Source organism: Mytilus californianus, unplaced genomic scaffold, assembly GCF_021869535.1.
Source record: "Mytilus californianus isolate M0D057914Y unplaced genomic scaffold, xbMytCali1.0.p SCAF_9, whole genome shotgun sequence".
Taxonomy (NCBI): Eukaryota; Metazoa; Mollusca; class Bivalvia; order Mytilida; family Mytilidae; genus Mytilus; species Mytilus californianus.
In genome coordinates, this window is record NW_026262745.1 from 87,724,137 (window position 1) to 87,747,334 (window position 23,198).

Below are 23,198 nucleotides of genomic sequence, written 5' to 3' on the forward strand. Positions count from 1 at the left end.
AAGATAGACATGCAACCAGAAAATTACAACAATGATTAAAAAACAAAATAAAGCAGAAAAAAAAATGGAAAGAAATATATGAGACTAGAGTCTGGATGCTCCACATAAAAAGTTTGATTATCAATTGATTAAAACTACTTATTCTCAGGGGAGGATGCATAAATGTGTTTTTTTTGTACTTTTTTTTTCAAATACACATAAAATATGTGATGGGTTAATGTTAAGACCTGGTCATACTATAAACACCAGTACCCCCCCCCCATTTTCTATCCGGCATGTTTTAAATGTTTCTGTGTATGTTGATGAAGTAAACATTTCATTTTAGGAGGTTAAAATAAAATATTAGAGCACAACTTAGTTCTTTATTTGAAAAAAAAGGCTAAAAAATTGGGTCGCTTGTGATGGAACTTTCATCCCTGATATGGTCATCTGGAAGGCTTTATAACTCACTATCTGCAACTGAAAAAAAAACATAATATTTACTGAAATGTTATTCTGCAGCTGTAATATATATCAGCAACATCATGCATTTAAAGGTAAGTTTTTTTTTCACACAAAAAATCAATTTAAGAAAAAAAAATCCTGCTAAACAAACGACATTTATACAAAAGCTGGAGTTTTATTTCAATAATTTCTGTATGAAATAGCTTTAGAAGTTATTGAAAAACGTATTACTTAATATATGTACAGAGATTGACGCTTATTTTATTAAAATATAGGTATATTGTCCTCTCGTCGATTTATTTTCATGTTGAAAAGACCGCCAGAATAATTTACAGAGTTGTGTCCCTTTGACGTCACTTGAACGTTTGAAAGTAATGACGTACATTAAAAAGTTTGACATTGGTCAACTTCAGAGCGAAAGTTCTAGAATTAATCATCTGTATTTTTCTAATATGATTAGCGTTTTCAAATCGGAACATTCTCAGGATTATGAAAACTGATATAAAATTGGCGTGGCAATATTGGTGAATTAAATAGATAGCGTTGTTTACTTAAAAAGGTTGATCGTGACGATTTTTCGCTTGTTTATTTTAATTTTTTATTATCTCTTACAAGTATTCACCAGTGTATAGCATTTTTCTTATTCCACGTACTTTTACCGTTAAAATGAGACCGAAAGGAAATATTTACGATAAGTGAACGCACTAGAACTTTACGGAAAACTATAATTTTATATATAAATACTACAGTAGTCAGGTGATCGTCACGTGACTTTTTTCCCAGGGTAAATCATAACAAAATGAAACATAATTTATTGTTTTATCATAGAATACCACTGATTAGACGTTTCCCGTTCATACAGCAATTATGTACCGCTTTGGTGGTCTTATTGTTTATTATGCCCAAATAGCTAAAAACAGTACTGAATGGCCTTAACCATCCCGCGTATATCTGTCATTATTTTCTTATATTTTTACTATCACATACATTTGTAAAGTTTCTCTTGTAACCAATATAAAATTCATAAATACGGCAAAATTGCCATCTTGTCCATCTTAAATTGTTATTTTATCGTAAGAAGGTATCATTTGCCGAGCACCATTTTCTTGCATTTTGTAGATAACTATATAAGCTACATGCTGTATTACATTCTATTAAAAACAAAACATGATCTTACAAGATTCAGGTCTTTAAAAAAGACAAATTTTGCTGAATCGGCACTTTTTCAAAACCATGCAATATCAACCTGCCAGTAGGGGTATTGAGAAATGTCCAAACTTTGAAAACTATCCTAATATTCTTTCATTTTAAGTTGTTTGTTAAGGTATTAGTTATCATTAAGCTGCAATTTTTCTATAATGATACAAAAAAACAGGTCAAAATATCCTAAAATAGGCTTAAAATGTCAGTACAGAAATGGACAATTATCGAATGTTCTGCATACACAAATAATGGCTGAATATTTTTTCAAAATATTTTGCACAAATAGTTATTACATATAAGGTATCAAAATGACAAAATATCAGTCTGATTGGATAATTTTGGATTCGGACCATTTTGCATGATTTTACCACAGACTGGCTCTTACATGTACATGATGTAATAATGATATAAAAAACAACAGCATCTTATTGATCTATATATTATTGTTAAAATTACCTTTCATTTATATATATTCGTAGATATGATCACAATTTTTAAATTAAGGCCATTTCTGTTGTAAATTTAAAAAGATTTTTTATCGATCAACAGTCGAAGCAGAAAATAATTGCTAGAATACAAACGAGGACAAAATGATTGTTTTCGTTTGAAATATTTGATAATTTCTTTCTAAAGATACGGTTGATTAAATATATCTTATAATCTTTTAATTTATCTGACTTCAATGATACACATATTACCAAATGATCAAGGTTCTGACACTAACAAAATCTTCAAATTAAAGTAAACATGAAAATAGTTATAAAAGTCAGTCCCAAAATTCGTTGAACATTTTCAGTAAAACCTGCATAAACCGGCCAGTCATAAGACTATTCAAACGACCATACAGTTTATCGGGGTTTACAGGTCGACAGAAATTTATTGACTTATGATGTCTAATAATGTGCATGCAATTATTGTATCTCATTGTTAGCAGAAACTATTAATATAAATAGTGAAGAATATCTTAGTTAAAGGTTGTGTCAGTGTATGTGTAACGTTTTTTGACAGACAAATGTTATTTTTCCCTGTCCGTACGCCAGTTTACTATGTATAATAGTTTTTGAGTTACCGATTCAATTTTCTTTGAAATTCATGAAATTTGCAATAAAAGTTTGTCTTCCAAATTAAAAAAAAAAATGGAATAATAGGATTAATCGTCGCATGGTGTTCGGGGTTCTTCGTACTGCCTCGAATTTTTAGATGAAAATTATAGACTGCTGTGCCACTGTTTTTGACAATTTTACCTAATTTCGAGGTTAGAATTTTGATCAGGACGTGCGAGTCATATCAACAAGAATCATTGACTTACCAAAGCCTACTTTGACTGTTTTATAAATACAAATTTACAAAATACGACTTCGATCAGCATTTGGATACACAAGTGGACCCTAGTTCCAATGAAAGTCTAAAGCACCAATTGCTATTATTCCACCATCTCGTTAAAGTTGCCTATGTCGTTAATTGTCTTGGACTCTCATAACTATACAGCACTTAGTTTTAGAAGAAGAAAAAAACAAAGACTTCTGCTGCAGTTCATGGATGGAATTGTCCTATCCGTGAAGTCAAATGCGTTTTTGGAATTTTACAGCATAAAAAGAATTAAGTTAGTAACAGAACTTTATGCTTCATGTTTCGGGTCAGTATTGCCTGACAAAACGTTTATGATCTTTATTTCATACAATTACAACTGTCTTGTTTTGGGTCAGCATTGCCTGCCAAAACGTTTTATGATCTTTATTTCATATAATTACAACTGTCTTGATTTGGGTCAGCATTGCCTGACAACACGTTTACTTTGATCTTTAGTAAAACAAATGCTATGCGTCTGATTTGGGTCATGAAATAAAGAGCATAAACGTTTTGGCAGGCAATACGCCTGCCAAAACGTTTATGCTCTTTATTCATACAACTACAACTATTTTGTTTTGGGTCAGCATTGCCTGCCAAAACGGTTTATATGATTTTTAGTAATAAAAATGCTATGCTTCTGTTTTGGGTCAGCATTGCCTCCCAAAACGTTTTATGATCTTTATTTTATATAATTACAAATGTCTTGTTTTGGGTCAGCATTGCCTGCCAAAACGTTTACTAATATATGATCTTTAGTAATAAAATGCTATGCTTGTTTTGGGGTCAGTATTGCCTGCCAAAACGTTTATTATCTTTATTTGATATAATTACAACCGTATCTTGTTGTGGGCCAGTATTGCCAGCCAAAACGTTTATGATCTTTATTTCATACGATTGGGGTCTATATTGCCTGCCCTCCTGCCGATGCTGTCTTTACACATTATTCAGACTGTCAATGTGGACATTTGATAGGCTACCATTAAATTGTTTTTTAAATTTTATTGCTTGGTTTAACTTCCTGTATATATACATGTATTGTTCGTAAATCATGTTATGGTTTTTAATAATGCCTATTTAATTCAAATTCGTAATTATTCAAATTATATATATATATATATAAAAGGACTTCATGGTTTATCCCAATTATGTACTAAATGCTATGGTCTATAGAGGGAAACCCATCACAATTAAAGTTTTTATATTTAACTAAACTGGTTATTAATTAAATGGGTTTTTTTTCTTTCGAGAAAAAATTTAGAGTATGTGTCAAAAGTTATAAATATTTACTCGGTTAAAATTTACATCATTTAACTTTCATCATGTTCATTGCAATTTAAGGTAAATAAAAGTTATACGAAAAATCACTAAAAGCTGGAATATTATTTCAAAGATATTTTTCATTTTACAACTTTATTACGACCATATACAATATAAACTTTTTAAAATGTATTGCATTGGAATATCAGTATGTTCAGAATAAGTTCTGTAGCATGCAAGGAAGAAAATGAATATGAATTTATTTTATATGTTTATTTATTTTTATTATTTTTATTTATTTTTTTTTTTTCATTAGAAAATTCAAATTCCCGATGTATATAAAGTATATTTTAAGTGTAAATTAAAAGGCCCAAAGTTTATCAGTGCTGGATAAGTAAGTTTGGTGGATTCCCGTTATTTTTATAGTGGTATTATCGATATAAATTATTACTATTAATATTGAATGGTGGTATTCACCAGTCATTAAATTTCTAAAAAGCTGTATATTCAAGATTATGACTAAAGCTTAACTTTTTACCGAATCATGAGTTTCGCAAAATATTTCTGAAGTCTCATATCAATAATAACAAAATAACTGAGAGTTAAAAAGGTCTACATTAGATACTTATTTACTAATTTCAATTTAAAACCTTTTTCCTTAAGAAATTTAATAAATCTATGATCTTTATACAATTTGAATGAAAAATGTCAAGTGTAGTATGATAATCAGTTGCTCATGATACCATATAGAAATAGTCAGATATAAAACTTCGTATTTAAAAAAAAAATCCATGGCATCGTAAAAATGTACTTCTATTTTGTTTGAAGATTTAAGATTAAAGATAAAGTTTCGGTTAATTAATGTACTAATTGTCCGTACTAAAATATCTAGGGGATACTATTATTAAATGTCTAGATGTAAGACGAAATATGAATTCTGAAACATATACTTAACGACGATTATATTGTAATTTTATTGCTGTGGTCCTGATCGGATTAAGATTTACACATTTAATCATTTTTATCAGTAAGAGATAATTTAAAAGTAATATCTTGGTATATGATCATATGAACTTTTAATATTTCTGCTCAATGTGGAAACGTTTTACAAAAATAAAGTGTTATTTTTTGGTGTACATGTATGTGAATGTCATGCTTGTAAATTTTTCAAGTTATATATAAATTGTATTCACGTCGCCAGAGTCCTCCGGCGGGGGATCCACTCTTTCAGCCTAAGAGTGGATTTGGGATCCACTCGTTCAGCTTAAGAGCGGACTCGTGGCAGATTTGTCTCCCCACCTTTGCTATTCTTTGTCATTTATTCAATTGATATGATATTAGTTGATGTAATTTCGTATTAATTATGTATTATTATTTCATATTAAATATGAACTTTTATGTCAAATGTTTTATTTGCAAAATGTATTTTTGCATTTTATGATTTTTAATAAATGACCTTTTTTCGTCAGTTTAGTTTTTATATCATATAGCAAATCAAGCTCAAACTCTGGCCTGCGTATACATAGTATGATTATGGTTTCTAGCTGTCTGTCTTAAAATACTTGAAGAAGTAAAGGTAAAATGGAGGTCCTTTTATACAAAATTAATGGTATTTATGATGATATAGATGAATAAAATATACTTAAATGTATCAAAAGCTTAATTGCTTGCTTGCTTAAAAATATTTTTTTTAGTTTTTATCTTTTTATCACATTTTTTAATTATAAGCATTGCTTTTTACAAAACGCGTCCAATAAGCTTTTTCGAATTCACTGATAAAAAATATTGATAAATTTTTAAACACTTTATTATAAAATCAAATTGTTGATAGTTAATTCGCAATCTCTCTTAAGTTTGCGTAAATTCCACATGCCTTACTTATTTTCTAACTATTATAACAGAAGTGAAATAAATCAACTAGAAAAACGGAACAAAGAAGTAAACAACTTAATATTTAATTTACCCGTCTCTCTCTCATTGTTTAAACCTCTATTTATCATGAAGTACACTTCCAATGAACTTTTTAACTCTTTTTTTTTTGTAAAGTTAAGTGCTAGTAAAATATTTTTTTTAAATATGTTGATTTTGTTATTATTTTTCATTATACATTACGTTTTACTTTTTATCAATCAGTTTCATAACATTTATACCACATCGTAATGTGCCCATTTCACCGAAGGAACAGGTTACATCTTGACTTTTAAACACACATGATAGCGAATACAATACATTAGAAATAAAACAAATAAACACACAAAACTCAAGAAATTGTTTACAAATCTACGGTAAATACAAGTTGTGTAAAAACTTTTTTTTTTCTAAATCATACAATGTTACTTCTATTGTTCAGATTCATTATCAAAGAGGTTTGTATAACCTTACACGTCATCTAGATTCAAACAAATTTAATTAGTTGCAATGATATGGTAAGCAAAAGTCTCTCACGTTGTGTTATGTTCAATCATGTTTAGTTCAAATCTATCGCCTTGAATTATTGGCTACAACTGATCGTCGGTAATCTAAATGACGTATGTCATGAGTTAACGATTCTCTCATTCGGTGCATTTCTTCTCGTAATTCCTTTATGTCATGCTGGGTAGGTGTCGAATCGATTTCCTTATTTATATCCCTGAAAAAAAGTATGTGTCATAACAAAGAAAATGGTAGTTTCTAAGTATTCGAGGTAAAATCGAATACTAATATATTAGGTTTAATACCAACATTGATTTTCACCTATAAGCCTTTGTTAAATTTGCCCTTTTCAAAATATTGTGCAGAATGTATCTTTGTTTCAAATTAAAACAAAAATACTTAGTATCAGAATAGTTTTATTCTGTCTAGCACCATAGACAAAATTTCACATAATATTGAATTGCATATAAGAAAATAACCATCACTTGATGTTCACCAATCAAATGTTCACCTCTTGTTTTACCTGTGTACATGCTTTAGTAACCATGTAATCTCAAGTTTCCAAATGATTCTATAGAGTCACCAAATAAAATATAATGGTGGTTTGAAACATCCAAGATATATGTTAATAACCCAGATATTTTTTTATTGCAATGAAATGTAGGAATTATTTCCCACAACTGTCAAATTCAAGTGATTATTTTTTTCGACCCTTTTTTGAATGCAACCGAATGTGACGTAATATCATTTGGTGGTATTACATCTATTAATGTTATCGACTTCTGCTAAACCGATAACAATTGCTTTCTCTCATGTGTTGATGCTTGATCTTGGATTATCTGATTTGTTCTTCAAATGATTTGGATAAAACCAGAGGGATAAAAACTCAAATATTTGATTTAAAGCATTAGCATGTAACTGTGACTGTGCAATTGAATTAATCTTTAACACACCGGTCGGTTCTTCTTTTCCCTCTCGTGCCTACCTCAAAGTAAAATAGTCGTCTGTTGCAAATTTGAAGTTGAAGTTTTGATAATACAAATAAATTGTAAAAAATCAGAAAAATTCGGAAATTGCCGTATGACGTGGAGACATATTCACATTTATGATTATTTAAAATCTATTTTTTTTTTTTTTTTTTTGTGATCAGTTGCAGTGTTTTTAATATCGAATTTGAAATCTCTGTCGTTCAAATAGGTTCTTTTGGGTCATAAAGCATTTGACGTTTCTATATTTTACACCTCTCTTGCTTTCTAGCGTGTATTTTTTAGAAAAAACAGCTGATGAAGGTAAACCCATCAGCACTTCAGATGCTTTGAATGTATTAAGTGTTTATTTCACTTACAGTCATTCCATTATCATGCTTAACATCACATGATATAAAAAAGAAGATGTGGTATGATTGCTAATGAGACAACTCTCCACAAGAGACCAAATGACACGGAAATTAACAACTATAGGTCACCGTACGGCCTTCAACAATGAGCAAAGTCCATACCGCATAGTCAGTATAAAAGGCCTCGAAATGACAATGTAAAACAATCCAAACGAGAAAACTAACGGCCTAATTTATGTACAAAAAATGAACGAAGAACAAATATGTAGCACATAAACAAACGACAACCACTAAATTACAGGCTCATGGCTTGGGACAGGCACATACATACAGAATGTGGCGGGGTTAAACATGTTAGCGGGATCCCAACCCCCCCCTAACCTGGGACAGTGGTGTAACAGTACAACATAAGAACGAACTATAAAAATCCCATTTGTATGAACTTTGTTATGAAAATGAAAAAAACACAAAAGACCTCATTATTATATGACTGACACAGTCATTTTGTCAAAAATAATACATTTAATAGTGATGTTGAATTTAGAAAATGTTTACTAAAGGACTGTAAGAATAGGAAAAAAAAACATTAATATGACTAATATTACAATCTCTATCAGGCAGAATTTTAATTTCTAAAAAATGTATCTAAAATATGGCTCAACAGCAAACATAATAATTATATAAACCAAAATGATAGAAACCGACAGGAGTGGTTATTTAAAAAACACGCTAGATGATTATCCTAGATTGCAATAGTGAAAGCTAGAAATCATAATCGTTAAACATCTTAAATAGATACATTTGTGTCAACCAAGATTTGTTATCTGTCAAGTACTGGAAGTGACGTAACTTCTGTGGGTAAGTCTGAAAATTATCGAAAAGACTGTCATAACGAAATAATAGGTGTTCAAATAAAAACGGTCGTTTCGATTAAAAATTTGGTTTACTAACTATAATATGTGTTACAATGTACTGATATATTTTGTTTTAATTGATTTATTAAGATGCAATACTTTGAAAATTTCACATTCAGAACAGAATATTATTGATTTCAAAAGCAAAAATCTACATCTTAAATCATCGTTTATCAGTGTTTTTTTTTTTTTTTTTAATATATATTTTTTTTAACTCACATCTTAAAAAACTGGACATAGAAAAAAGAAAAAAACAACCAGCATAGAGTAAGATTCCCCTTTTAGCACACAAGAAATATCAATAAACTCATCATAGATACCAGGATTCAAATTTTGTATTTACGCCAGACGCACGTTTCGTCTACAAAAGACTCATCAGTGACGCTCAATTCAAAAAAATGTAAAAGGCCAAATAAAGTACGAAGTTGAAGAGCTTTGAGGACCAAAATTCCTAAAAGTTTTGCCAAATATTCCTGAAGTAGAAAAACCTTAGTATTTCAAAGATTCAAAGTTTTGTAAACAGTTAATTTATAAATATTACCATATCAATGATCAAACGAAGTTAAACATCGAACAGCAGTCCACTTTAATTTGATAGTTTCGAAAACATCAAATAAAATCGAGAATGGAAATGGGGAATATGTTAAAGAAACATCAACCCAACCTATGAGCAGATTACAGCCGATGGCCACCAATGGGTTTTCAACGCAGCGATAAAATAAGGCACTCGGGGGTTGGTCTCAACTAGCTCCTGAATAAAAATGTGTACTAGTTCACTGAAAATGGACATCATACTAAACTCCAAAACATATAAATGAACTAAAATTTAAAGAAAAACATACAAGACTAATAGTATTTTTACCTTTCATCGGTCATCATGTTCCGTGCATCATATCTATTACGAGCAAAAGAAGGTCCGTTCTGAAAGGTTTCGTATGCAATTTTTTCAACAATATGTAGTCTTTCAATTTCTTCGGGCTTAACATCATATACTACAAAAAAATGTTTATTAATTATAGCAAAATATATTACAAATGTATTAATAAGTAGTTCAAATGTTTCTATATAGACGTTACACCAACGTCATTGCTAATTGGTCATTGTGATTTGTTCCTTTATGAATACATGATAAATAAACATTACAACTTCCTGAAACTTTCTTTATCTAATGAACTAAAAATGATATATTGAAGTTTGTAAAAGTTTCTTTGTCACCATTCAAGATTTATTCAGAACAAGTAAGAGATATACAGAAAACAATACTGATTTTCTTTAGTATTTGATATTATAGATGTATTAAAAAATACGATAAATGGTTCGTATTGATATATTGTTGGTATCATGATCTGCCATAATCAAATAAACGACAAATGCATCAGATTGTTAACATCGACAAAAAACATATGTGCGTTGCATGCAATGAAATGCAGACCAATTGTACTTGATATTTCATTTTGATATTTAGTAAATTGTTTCTGCATTTCAACTTTAAGACTAAGAATGAATATTGTCATCCGATTTATAATTTCAGTAGGTGATCAAAACATTTCTTATATTGATTAAGCTATATAGACATTTGCGTTTTACAGGCTTGAAACAATTATGAGATGTGGTACATGTAGTATGATTGGCAATTAAACAACCATTCACCAAATTTCAAATGAAATCGATGAAATCAAATGGTAGGAACTGCACGACCTTCAACAATGAAAAAACCTATACCGTATGAAACGATAAATATGGAACAATTCAATTAAGAAAACTATCGACCTAATTTACAACAAAACAAACATGTTTATTCCCTTGATATTCTATCAACACGGAGCTTATCACACAAGTAAACCTAGCAACATGTTTTATTAATAATACAGGATTACAATGCTTTTCAACCTCAAAATATCTTGTACAATATTTACCAAAGGCGCCTCCATACTTCTTAGTAGTCCGTAGTTTGTCATAACAAAATACAACGATTCTCCATAAGTGTATTACTATTGGTATGGGGAACATTGGTCTTTCATAGTACTCAGATACCAATGCATATCTGTGGAATTTCCATATGATTTCAGAATTGTCTTGTACTGTTTGGAATGTTTGGCTGTAAAAAATAAATGATTACGCAATATACATGACATATCCGTTGTTGTTATGATACACTTACTTGACAAGTTAGACATGCACGAAATAAAGATTTAGCACCGTATCAGATAACATGAACGGCGTGACAACCTAGTGTGAGCAACCTTTCAATTGTGTACTTTCAAAAGGATTTCCTACAATGCAACAAATGCAAAAATGAAAAAAACTGTTATTGTTTTGTTGGGATTTTTTTTTACTTCTCTTTTATTGTTGTTCGTACGATTTTCGATTCTTCTGAGACATGCATCATTTGTTTCGTGAAAATGAAATACTAGTAAACATAACTTAACACCTGACATTTTATTCAAAAAAGAAATTTAAAATAAACTAACTATGATAGTGCAATATAATTTCAAAAATTATCCAACATAAATGTACATTGTATCAATTACTTACGAAAACATCGCAATAAGGATGTTGACTAAGAGAATATTTGTCAGAACTAGATACACAGCCAACATAAGCGCATTGTACTGGTTGGTTACCGCACATCGCGCCATTGTTCCGTTCGTGTATAACTGAGGGTTCTTCGTACATTCTGAAGGTTCTTTCCCTGCGTAATATCAACATATATAAATAAGATAAGAAGTACTAAATTAAAACAATCTAGACATATTAACAGTATACATGTACTTTATGAAATGTAAGTGGTTATCCAAGGTTAGGACGAGAACAAATCTGAGTTGCGCTTGCAATGTGTATTCTTAATAAATATATAATGAGGAGATGGGATGAAATATACAATGTGAAAACAAATTTAGTCAATTAATGTAGATATGAAATGGTAGAATTACTAATTCTAGTAATGCAAGTTTCAAAAAGCAAACACGTTTTTTTCATGAAAAATAAATCAAAGCTTTCTTACTAAAGTTGTTTTCATTTTAGAAAAAAACTATGATAAATACTTTTTTTTATATTGAATATGTTGTAATTCAATTACTTTGTATAATAGGAATGTAAGAACATACGACAATTCATTGATTTATAGATCAAAGTAATACAAGTTCTTGTCAATATCTTTACCCAAACGGCATAATCCGAGACAAAAGCACGTAGAGCAGTGGATGTCTGTGTGTATGGCTATTTGTTTTAAATTATCTCCTCTATTGTTTGTTTGGTTTTTTTTGGGTTGGTTTTTTTGCATAAATCAAGATGGTGATTTACTCGGTGGAATTGTTTTGTTTTTGTTTTTTTTTTTTTTATTTTGTGCAGTATGGGTCTTTCAATGCTATACCATGTATTCTTTGTCGTATTTGCTCATTTGTGAATGATGAACAGTTACTATTAGTTGTGTACGTCTTCGTACATTTGGTCTCTGTTGGACAGTTATCTCATTGGCAATCATAAACATCTTCTATTTGTATTTATCTTTAAATATGGTATTTTGATTTTATGCATCGTTATTGATGAGTCGTTTGTAGACGAAACGCGCGTCTGTTGCAAATACAAAATTTCGATCCTTGTATCTATGATGAGTTTATTAACCACCACTGGGTCAATGCCACTGCTGGTTGAGTTTTATTCCCCGACGGTATCACCAGCCCTGTATTCAGCACTTTTGTGTCGACATGAATTATCATTGATATGGTCACAATTATAAATCAACTGTCTAAAAACATTGATTTTTTGAAATACAAAGACTTTACTACCTCAGAAATAGATGACAGTAGCTGTATCTGGCAAAACGTTTAGCAATTTTTGGTCCTCAATGCTCTTCAACTTCGTACTTTTTTTGGCCTTATTAACTTTTTTGGATTCTAGTGTCACTGATAAGTCTTTTATAGACGAAACGCGCGTCTAGCGCAAATATAAAATTGTAATCCTGGTATCTATGATGAGTTTATCGAAAGTATGTACGGGTCACTCTTCACGTTGTACACTTTGAAGTGTTCCTGTACAATTCATGAAGTAGTTGAATGAAATACTCTATTATGTTCAGAAACTGAACTAAAAACTCATCAAAGAAACCTTGTTTATATTTGTGCACGCCAGACTAAAGTTTCATCTACATGAGGCCAAATAAAGTACTAGTAAACGAGCATGCTGACCAATAATTTCGTAATTGTTGTCAACAGTTAAGGATGTATTTTACTGCGGTACAAAATCTTTAGTACTTCGAACAACTCAAAGTTTTTTTTAAACGTTTGATTTATAAATATTACCATACCAATAATAACACATGTCAATATATAGATACTTGTATATAGATACTTTATTCTCTGAAAACTAAAATTTATTAATGTTTTATTTTCAATTTTAGCATTTCCATTAAGTAAATTGATATTATATTAATTTTCCAAAACTAGTTTATAACCTCCACAGATTAATAGGCATTGTGACTTGGATAAAGAGTTGTCTCATTAGCATTCATACCACATCTTCTTATTTCTATGTTGTTAAGAAGGCTGCACTACGTTAGCGGTGATATGTGTTATGTTTATCTTCATGGTTTTGTGTAACTTGGAGCATTTAGTATTCATGACAAGTTTTTGATATTTCGTTTTAATGTATTGACAAATCTTATATATTAATATACCTTGTAATATAGTACACATCTGTTTTGTTGAGGATGTTTTTTGGCAAAACAGATGTCTTTCATATGATTTGTCTTGTTTCGATGATTTATATTTGATTGATATCTATACCTTTTCTTCATTTGTTTGACTTATCCAAATCTGAGGAGATTTTTTTTTTTTGCGTTTGCCGATAATTTGTATTGTAACCTTTCTTTGGGCATTAAGGAAGAAGACAGTAAATTGTTCCCGAGAGAAAAAAGTTTAATTCTCATCCAACGAATATAATAGCAGTTATACGGTACATTTTTTTATGAGCTGATGCCATTTGTATAGAAAGGAAATGATCAGTCAGTTTTATCTTATGTTGTTTTTACAGTTCAGCATGTTTTAGCTATACATCCGAATTCATTTACTTGCCAATTGTAAATGAACAGCTTGACTTTTAAAGAAAACAGAAAGGCACGGAAACTAAATTTCTACGTTCGATTATTCAGTCAATCAGAATATATGCAAACAAATATGTCTAAATAAACAAGTACAAAAACAAGTATAAACATAACAGATACCTTCAATGCGATCTATATTTAGCTCGCCATATAACTGCCAGTATGGTAAATACACAAGATCTTTTAGCAGCTCCCAAGGTGAAGACACTGAATTAGGGAACAATACAGCTTGGTACATGATTCCAAAACTGAATACGAACAGTGCATAAAGAGCAATGAAAAAACCAAGGTCTCCAAACTGTAAAAAATGTCAAATTCAAGATTAAGATTATACTTATCGGCTTATGGACTGTTCGCAAAACATCTGTTGTTTTTCATTGCAAACGATTTAAATTTAAACAACAATAGTAAAAAAAGGCTGAAAACTACGTTAAGAGCATACCTAATCTCGTAATCTTTAGCAATATTATTATTTCAATTAAGTTTATTTAACCATCTCAAGCATACTAAGCTTAACAATGTACTTATTTAGTAGATTGATATATTTCTTATTAACATATACCTTTTTTTACTTATTTGACTTTTATATTGTGCTTTCTATGTATTCCTTTGAAGTTTTTGTTACCACGACCTGGTACATGTCATGTAATGCCTATTTTGTTTCTTCTACTTTTGTCTTGTTTTTCTCGTCATTTCACTTTTATATTATTGAAAATGTATAGTATTATGTCATTATACTAGTAAAGAAAAAATACATTGATGCAAAAATACATCAAACAATTTATATATAAAAAAATCTCTACCCTATATATTATATGAAAGAGCAAATATGAAGTCTGGTATATTTGATATAACAGTTAATAAAGGTTGTAGTCCATCCATGATAAGGATCTGTCATTAATGTAAATATATGCTTACCATTCTACCTATCATTACAACTTTAGGTCCAATAAATCTTTCGATGAAAAAGAAATGCATGCTACGCAAAATAAACATTGATAAAGTAACTGCATAAGCCATTCGTGCAAAGTAAAACTGGTCCGAACTCAGTAAACATCGTAGCACAACAGACAACAAGAACATGAGATACATAACAATGTCGAATATATTCCAGACATCTTTAGCCCAATACTTCAGATTTTTTAGTAGTGAGCCCTTGTTCGTCTGCAGTATCTGTGTAAAACAAATTTAACAAACTAAATTAATGGATAAAAATGTAAGGTTCAGTATTGACTGTTTGTGCTTTTTTAAGACATCTTGATATGTTCGTCTGCAGTATCTTTGGATAGAATTTGTGAAATTTGATATATATAAAAATCAGTTCACATAAGTGTCTAAGCAAATCATGTTGTATAGTCGTACAATTGCATTGCAATCTTGTCGTCAAGGAGTGTTTTGAATATTTGTGTTGTAAAGGTTAGTTCCATATCAACGTGGAAACCTGAGCATTTACTCATATTAACGATCAGGCAAAATATAAACTAATATATTTATTTTTTTAACAACTAGTCGAAACCTAAATTAGCTTCTATGACTTATCGTCTGGAAGCTATTATTGTTTAGACCTGGAACACCGAACAATTGGTTATTAAAAGAGATCACGTTCTAACAGAAATTAGAAGTGCGGTTTGAGTGCCAATGAGACAATTCTCAATCCAAGTGACAGTATGTAAAAGGTAAATAATTATAGGTTTATACACTGTTTTAACAGCCTGGTTTATTGCATATATACCATCTGTTAGACTTTTGACTGGTAACAAAAACCATGCCTTCTCGAAAAAAATCGATTTCGTTTGTAAACACAAAAGGTATATATTGTATTCGTGACCAATGGTTGTTATCGTTAACTTAATATATGTTAACAAGCTAAAAGGTTCAAAATGTGCTAAAATACAAGAAAATATATAATACGAACCTGTCTGATTTCCTCTATTGCTAGTGACAAAGTCCACCCCCAAGAAGCATATTCAAGTAAAGAAGGCGGACTCTCTGACAAAGGGTACAAATCAGTCAAAACAAATATCGCAAAGATCACCACAAATGTCATGTATGCAATCTTAAAAAAATATATGGTGAACTATATTAGGTAACAACTCTTTCATAAAAGCTCTTCTAATATGAATGCTATAAATCTTACTGACATTTTAAGGAATGCTGCGTAGCCTCTACAGTACTTAAAATGTAATTCATTTTCTTTTATTATTGTTTTGTTTTCTGATCAAACAATTATTGTCTGAAAATCTTCCCTGTACATTTTATATTATTTTATGATATTTAATATTTTGAATATCGCTTTATCTCTAATATATATATATATATATATATATATATTATATGATCCGTTCATTCTATTTTGACTCCTCAAAATTCAAGACTCTATCCTCAATTGAGGTCAATTGTATGGCTTTCCAAATACCGTTTCGATTCCTAACATCACTGAAGAGACATTAATTGTCGAAATCCGGATATGGTGTACAAAAACCTTTGCACCTTTTGTTTGCGGTATACCATCTTTTCCGCAAGTTTATTGTTTTTTGTTTAGTATTAAATGTATAATTAAGATTCATTTATTACATCGGTGATCTGTTTATTTGGCAATCGCAAATGGCAGTCAGCAGGGTTTAAGAACATTTGTTGTTCGACCTGTTAGTCAAATGCGTTTTGTTAAAATATACTTTTTCACTTTTTTGGTCTTTTGGGAAATTTTGTTTGTGCTGCATTTAGACCCCTCTAACAAGAAATTTATTTTGCATGCACACGTATAAAAATTGCGGTTTTTATCCAACGCAATCATAGGTTTGAACGTTGTTTTCAATTTAGACTTGTTTATATTTTTTCGTTTGGGCTTGTATTATATTTGCCTTCGGGTTTATATAATCAGTTCATCCTATTTTGACTCCTCAAAATTCAAGAGTCTATCCTCAATTGAGGTCAATTGTATGGCTTTCCAAATACCGTTTCGATTCCTAACATCACTGAAGAGACATTAATTGTCGAAATCCGGAAATGGTGTACAAAAACCTTTGCACCTTTTGTTTGCGGTATACCATCTTTTCCGCAAGTTTATTGTTTTCTGTTTAGTATTAAATTTATAATTAAGATCCATTTATTACATCGGTGATCCGTCTATTTGGCAATCGCCAATGGCAGTCAGCAGGGTTTATGAACATGTGTTGTTCGATCTGTTAGTCAAATGCGTTTTGTTAAAATATACTTTTTCACTTTTTCACTTTTTTGGTCTTTTGGAAAATGTTGTTTGTGCTGCGTTATACAGATCTAACATTGTTAGGCTGATGTTTAGACGAATTATATATATATACATATATATATTATATATATATATGTTTAGGTGAAATAATGTTTTTAATGTGTAACCTGATACATTGTTGATTGTGTAAATGTAACATACATTTCACATGTTCCCTGAAAAATTAGCTACCTAAGATATAGCGTTGGATCTCATATAGTTCAAAGTGAAAGTCTTCGTTTTTAACAATTCTGTTTAATCACAAGAATTTTGACTTTTTATATCAGTCCAATTACATGTTGACGTGTTAATCATTTGATTGATTGTTGTCTGCTTACTGTCCAGTGATAAATTTTTTCAAGAAATTGTATCAATTATGCAACACAAATACATAATAACACAAAATATCAAGGTTTTCCAGTTCATCATTGAACATGTTACATGCAAGCAATATGTTTTCTAAACAGTCTCATCTTGATCAGGATATACATTCAAGTACAACTGAAACATGTTATGGTTTATATCTACAGGATATTACTTACGTCATCGTATGTACCACTTAAGATAGCACTTTGTAAATACAGCTGTTTAACAAACCACGCCTCTTTTGGGGAGATATATGATATTCATATATAATTAATTTGGTTAACGGACGGGTTAAAAAAAAACACTTACCATATAGACAAAGAATTTTGTTACTGGTGCACAGTAAAAACGGTATACATTGTATAAAATGTTGAATATTCGAAGAAAAAATCCTGTCTTGTTATCGGAGTTGTCTTTTGGATTTTGGTCCGCAAGTTGATCTAGACAAGGACTTATTTGCTTTGACGTCAAGTATTTTCTTTTCATAGTTATGAATCCTATGCTTTGAATTAATAAAATCGGAAAGAATGTCACCATACCAATCTGAAATATGATATCTATGATAGATTAATCAAACTACGCCGTAAACAAGTGAACTATATTTAGATTTTTTTAAAGAATAATGAAAGATAATTAAAATTAAAAAAACATTAAAGAGCGAATCTTCAATATTGTGAAGGAGTGACATACATGTTATCCTCATCAGACAATATATTTAGAAACAAATTTTTACTCTTTGTTGTGAAAGTCGTCATATATATTAAGTTTCTTTTTTAAATGTAAAAATGAGCAGTTATTTTATCCCAGCAATGTTTGCAAGATTTACAAAAAAAGTTACAATATTTTACATTCAGATGTCTGTCAGACATGTACTAAGGTTTCAGTTTCAATATGGCCAATATAATTCAACGTACCCTCCATAATGGTGTATATACCGCAACATCTCCACTCCATATACTGTTGAGCTGTGCTTGACAAGCCGTATGTGCCATAAACTTGTTCAATTTTTGCGAGACAGCAATCTTTAAAGGTGTAGAATTATATCTACCAACCTTTGTAACCAAGGTTTTAAGAGCGCTTTCTCTATCGGTGCTATACAATTCTGTCATCACATTGCAAGCCAGAGTTTCAAAGTGTCTGAAATTGTTTAAAATTGAGAAACGTTAATCACGACGTGATTTTCAGTAATGACAAAAAAGGATAATTTACAAACACAAAAATAAAATGAAAAATATTTGAGCCAATATAGTAAGTTGAACAAAGGTGCAACGGAATAATCACCAGTTCCTGAATCACTATTACCATTTATTGGTGGTTGATTTGTTCTCAGATCCAGAATCTTGGGAAGAATTGGCTACGATATTTAAAACATGTGGTTTGTCATCTGTTTCAGTGACAGTGTAAATAAAAATTTCGGTGCGATTCAATTTCACGATTTTCTACCCGTATAATTTAAGAAGTGATGACCCATCAATATGAAAGTTTGTCTAGTGGCAATCAGCTTCTGTGGATGGTAAACGCAGACTAGCACCTGAGATCACCCCCGGTTTTTGGTGGGGTTCGTGTTGCTTAGTCTTTGATTTTCTATGTTGTGCCTTGTGTACAATTGTTTGTCTGTTTGTCTTTTTTTCTTGTTTAGCCATGGCGTTGTCAGTTTATTTTCGATTTATGAGTTTGACTGTTCCTTTGGTATCTTTCGTCCCTCTTTTATAACATCATCTGATAAAATGCTTTCTCAATTCGCCGCTGGAATAATGCTACACAGATTATCATTAATGTTCATTTTCTGAATTTGAAAAGTATATGAGCTGAATATTTAGTCTTCAGTTAAATACATTTTGAAAATAATAACTTGATACTCACCATCTTAACCTTATATATGATATTGAAAACATATGTTGCTTTAATTTGCAAGTCTGTTAAACCTAAGGTACACTGTATATATAGTACTGTCATAACTATGTGTCTTACATTCTTTTACGTTATTTATTTCAGAAGACACACCATTATATCAAAGTTAAAATTAGTAAATAAATCAATAAGACATACAAATAGACGATTGTTTAACCCTGACACATTCTGTATGTGCCTATCCCATGTCCAGGACATGTAATTCGGTGCTTGCCGCTTTTTTTTTTTTTTTTTTTTTTTTTTTTTTTTTGCTCTTTGTTTTGTTTGTTTGTCTTTCATTGTTTGTAACATTAACCTGACCGTTAGTTTCCCCAATGTGACAATTTATCACCCTGATTAGTGTAATTGTTTAAAAATATCCCCTTGGTACGAACGTGTATCACTCGATTAGTTCCTACGATAAAGTTGTTTAAACCCTTGTTCCTGTTTATGTTAAAAAGTACACTGTTTTGTGTTCCTGTCATCGTTTAGAACCTACAGTCGTAAAGAAATTAAGGTTTCGGGGGAAAAGAATCATATTAGTTGGACTTATAATTGACCCGCCGTACACGTGTTAAGATTAGCGGAGACCCACCAGCTACAATGAAAAAAATGGAAATATATAAATGTATAAATTAAACAGTGTTAACAAGGAGTATTTTAGCACCTTAAGTCAATTTTATTCAGTAGATCTTCAAAATTATAATCTTTAAAATAATTCACAGTAAGTTATTGTTTGTTTTTGAAGAAAAGTTATCTGAAAATTTACCTCTTGATTTGACATTGAACATTGATTATCAAGGTTATGGTCAGGCAATGTTATAGTTCATTTGAGCAATTGGAAGGGTATTTATTCAAACAATTTTGTAAAAATGATACGAAAATCAAGTGTCTGTTATTCGTATATGAATTAATTGTATTGAGAGTGTCAAAAGTGTATGTGCCAATTAACGACGGATTCTGTGATATTGTATGACACAATCTGTAGCTGTTTCCCTTGGCAATTTTAATAAAATGGACGTCTACCCAAGCAAAGCATGATAAGTTAATAGTTTCAGCAAATCTTTATTTTAAGTAGCTATTGTTTCAAAATGTTTAGCTGAACAAAAGATTTAATGTTATGTAGAAATTTGAAAAACTCATACTTAAGGTAGATGATGAGGATGGAAGTTTTTAACGACCTTGATTGGCTATACAGCCCATGCACGGTCGGACAGGTAGATAGGGTGTCTTCCTCCATCTTGGATTTTGAAATATCAGAAAACTATCTGGCTAGATCTTTCATAAAATGTGCAAATTTTGAGAGTAGTAGGTAATTCATGTGTAAGAATTTTCTTTTCAATATAGAAAATGACATGTTTTATCATATTTCTGGTTTTATTCTACAAAAAACAGAATACTTTTGTTTGATTCAATTTTTTCCAACTTTGCCACATAAGGGGAGTCAACTCAAATGTAAGGGCAGATAATTCATATACAGTTTTACAATAGAATGTGTTAGGAATTTACCCATTTTTTATGTAGCAAGAAAACGGGTCCCGTGACCCCATTTTTTCTTTTTCTTATCTAAAAGCATACTATTAGAACTATCTTATATTCTATCACAAAATTCTACGGTGTAGTTTTTCGTTTTATGGCAGAAAATTGGGTTTTCCATGAATAATCTATACAAATCTGTCAATTTTGCACAACCTGTAGCGTGAAAATGAGCACCGTGACCCATTATTTTTATTATTTGTTTTTAAAAGCATGATTGATATAAACTACGTTTTAGCAAATTATTAAAAATTCTTTTTTTTTTTTTTTTTTTTTTTTTACAATTAGACAAAACTTTATTGAACAATTGCTGTCAGACATTTTATCCAGATTACAGCTATAGTCTGGATACCCCTGTGATGAGTTACTGAACTCCCAGGGAATAAAAGTTCAGTAAACAAATACGTGTGTTAGTTTTACAATTTATTACATTCTTATCTCCTTAATTATTAAAGTGTAAACATATACATTCTTTCACATACAGAATAACGAATTCCATTTGTTATCAATCACATGTTTACGGAACATTAATTTGCTTTCCGAGATTGTATTCATTTTCCTATATTTATAATCAATCATTGACACAGTTATTTTGTACTTGACCTTTTTGTACAGGATTAGTTAACCTGTTTACTATTCATTGTCCGAGAACTAGTGCCAAAAAAAGCACGTGTTTGTAGGAGTAGTTACAAATAAATTATTGGATTAGAATTAAACTAGTTTGGTAAGTATATACTTTTCATAAGTACTTTTGTCACAAAAACAAATTTATATAGAATTAAGGTGTTTTTAAAAATATCAGGAAATTTACAATGCAGAGATATCAACCTGTGATTTGAAACCAAACACACAAAATTAATATATTCTAAGTAGAAAAATAAAAAGATACCAACATGTGTTTTGATACCAACATACACAAAATTAATTGAAGATACTTAGTGTAAAACAAAATAGTACTGAATTATAAAAAAATCTATGGATTATAATTTAGACACCCATCTACCTTAATGGTTATGTTCATTACGTAAAGATCTACTTTCTCTTTTGACTTGCTCTATACATGTCCATGCTGTATTTGTATTATAAATGGCAAACCCTTATAAGTAAAACATCTTGTACAAATCGATTTCTTATCACATGGTCAATGCCTTAATTGACATATTTCCATATAGTGATTATTTCTCTTTTATCTAATAAACAAATGATGATATATGAAATTTTGAAGGTTAACAAGCACGCTTAATCAAAACAAACGAAGCAGTACAATATGATTACAGATGTGAAATTAAATAATGCCATATAGTAGTTCAGATTTCAAAGTATTGAGTTTACTTTTAGTCTTACCTAGCGTTTTCTTTTAATGATACACTGAGATGCATATGTTTAGAAAATAATGCTTTGTCAGCCAATTCGTTCAGGACCGCACTGGCAAATAGAGCAGAACCTTCAATAAAAAAAATGCCATACTGACATTTCATAATAATTCAATAACTTGATAAGGACGTTTGAAAATGTAATACAATGAAAGTCTTCATATCCGTTTCATTTAACTTATTAATAGATCACTCACAAAATGATTATAAAACTTTAAAATGTCTTGTGTCCGAAGCACTTTTCTTGAGTTTTATTCATCAGGATACGCTCAAAGACGAATAATTGAAATCCAGAAATGTATAAGATCTTAAAACCTTTTGTGTATACTTGGTCATGTAAAATGCACTGTTCATTACTCACCAAAAATGTCCTGGAATGACATCTTTTTGTATTCAAAGAGAAATAAATAATGCATGATTCAGACAGAAACTAATGATAATAACTGGATTACATACTCCAAACCAAACACAGCCAAAAAGGTTTAACATCGCACTAATTATTTATTAAGTTCAAATACTCAAAAACTTGAATAACAAACATTTTGTCTTTGGTGAAATAAAAAACCGAACAAAGGGACACTCCCTACATCACAAGGTGTTGTATATGACAATAACAAACAGGACATTTGTATGTTCGGACTGAAATTCCGTCAAAAAAGCATTACTGATATTCAGAACCTATATTGTATCCATTATAATACTTAAGGATGTATTCTTATGACGTTTCAGTCTCGTTGAAATGTCGTTCTGGAATTATTTCCAAAACATG

At 30.3% G+C, this 23,198-nt stretch overlaps 1 protein-coding gene across 9 annotated transcripts in view; it reads right to left on the reverse strand.

Moving 5' to 3' along the window:
* Positions 1–342: 342 nt before the first annotated feature.
* LOC127715428 (transient receptor potential cation channel subfamily M member 1-like) overlaps positions 343–23,198 on the reverse strand; it is a 77,626-nt gene continuing 54,770 nt past the window's right edge. For 5 of the 9 annotated variants that reach the window (XM_052221465.1, XM_052221466.1, XM_052221464.1 and 2 more), the window contains 10 exons: positions 22,401–22,500; positions 18,545–18,767; positions 17,940–18,173; positions 15,933–16,073; positions 14,936–15,190; positions 14,138–14,315; positions 11,452–11,608; positions 10,833–11,014; positions 9,779–9,908; positions 6,044–6,883 (listed from right to left, as the gene is read on the reverse strand). In XM_052221465.1, coding sequence (XP_052077425.1) covers positions 6,733–6,883; positions 9,779–9,908; positions 10,833–11,014; positions 11,452–11,608; positions 14,138–14,315; positions 14,936–15,190; positions 15,933–16,073; positions 17,940–18,173; positions 18,545–18,767; positions 22,401–22,500 — 1,751 coding nt within the window. In that variant the 3' untranslated portion in view covers positions 6,044–6,732. The other 4 variants (XM_052221463.1, XM_052221468.1, XM_052221467.1 and 1 more) reach the window with 4 other exon arrangements.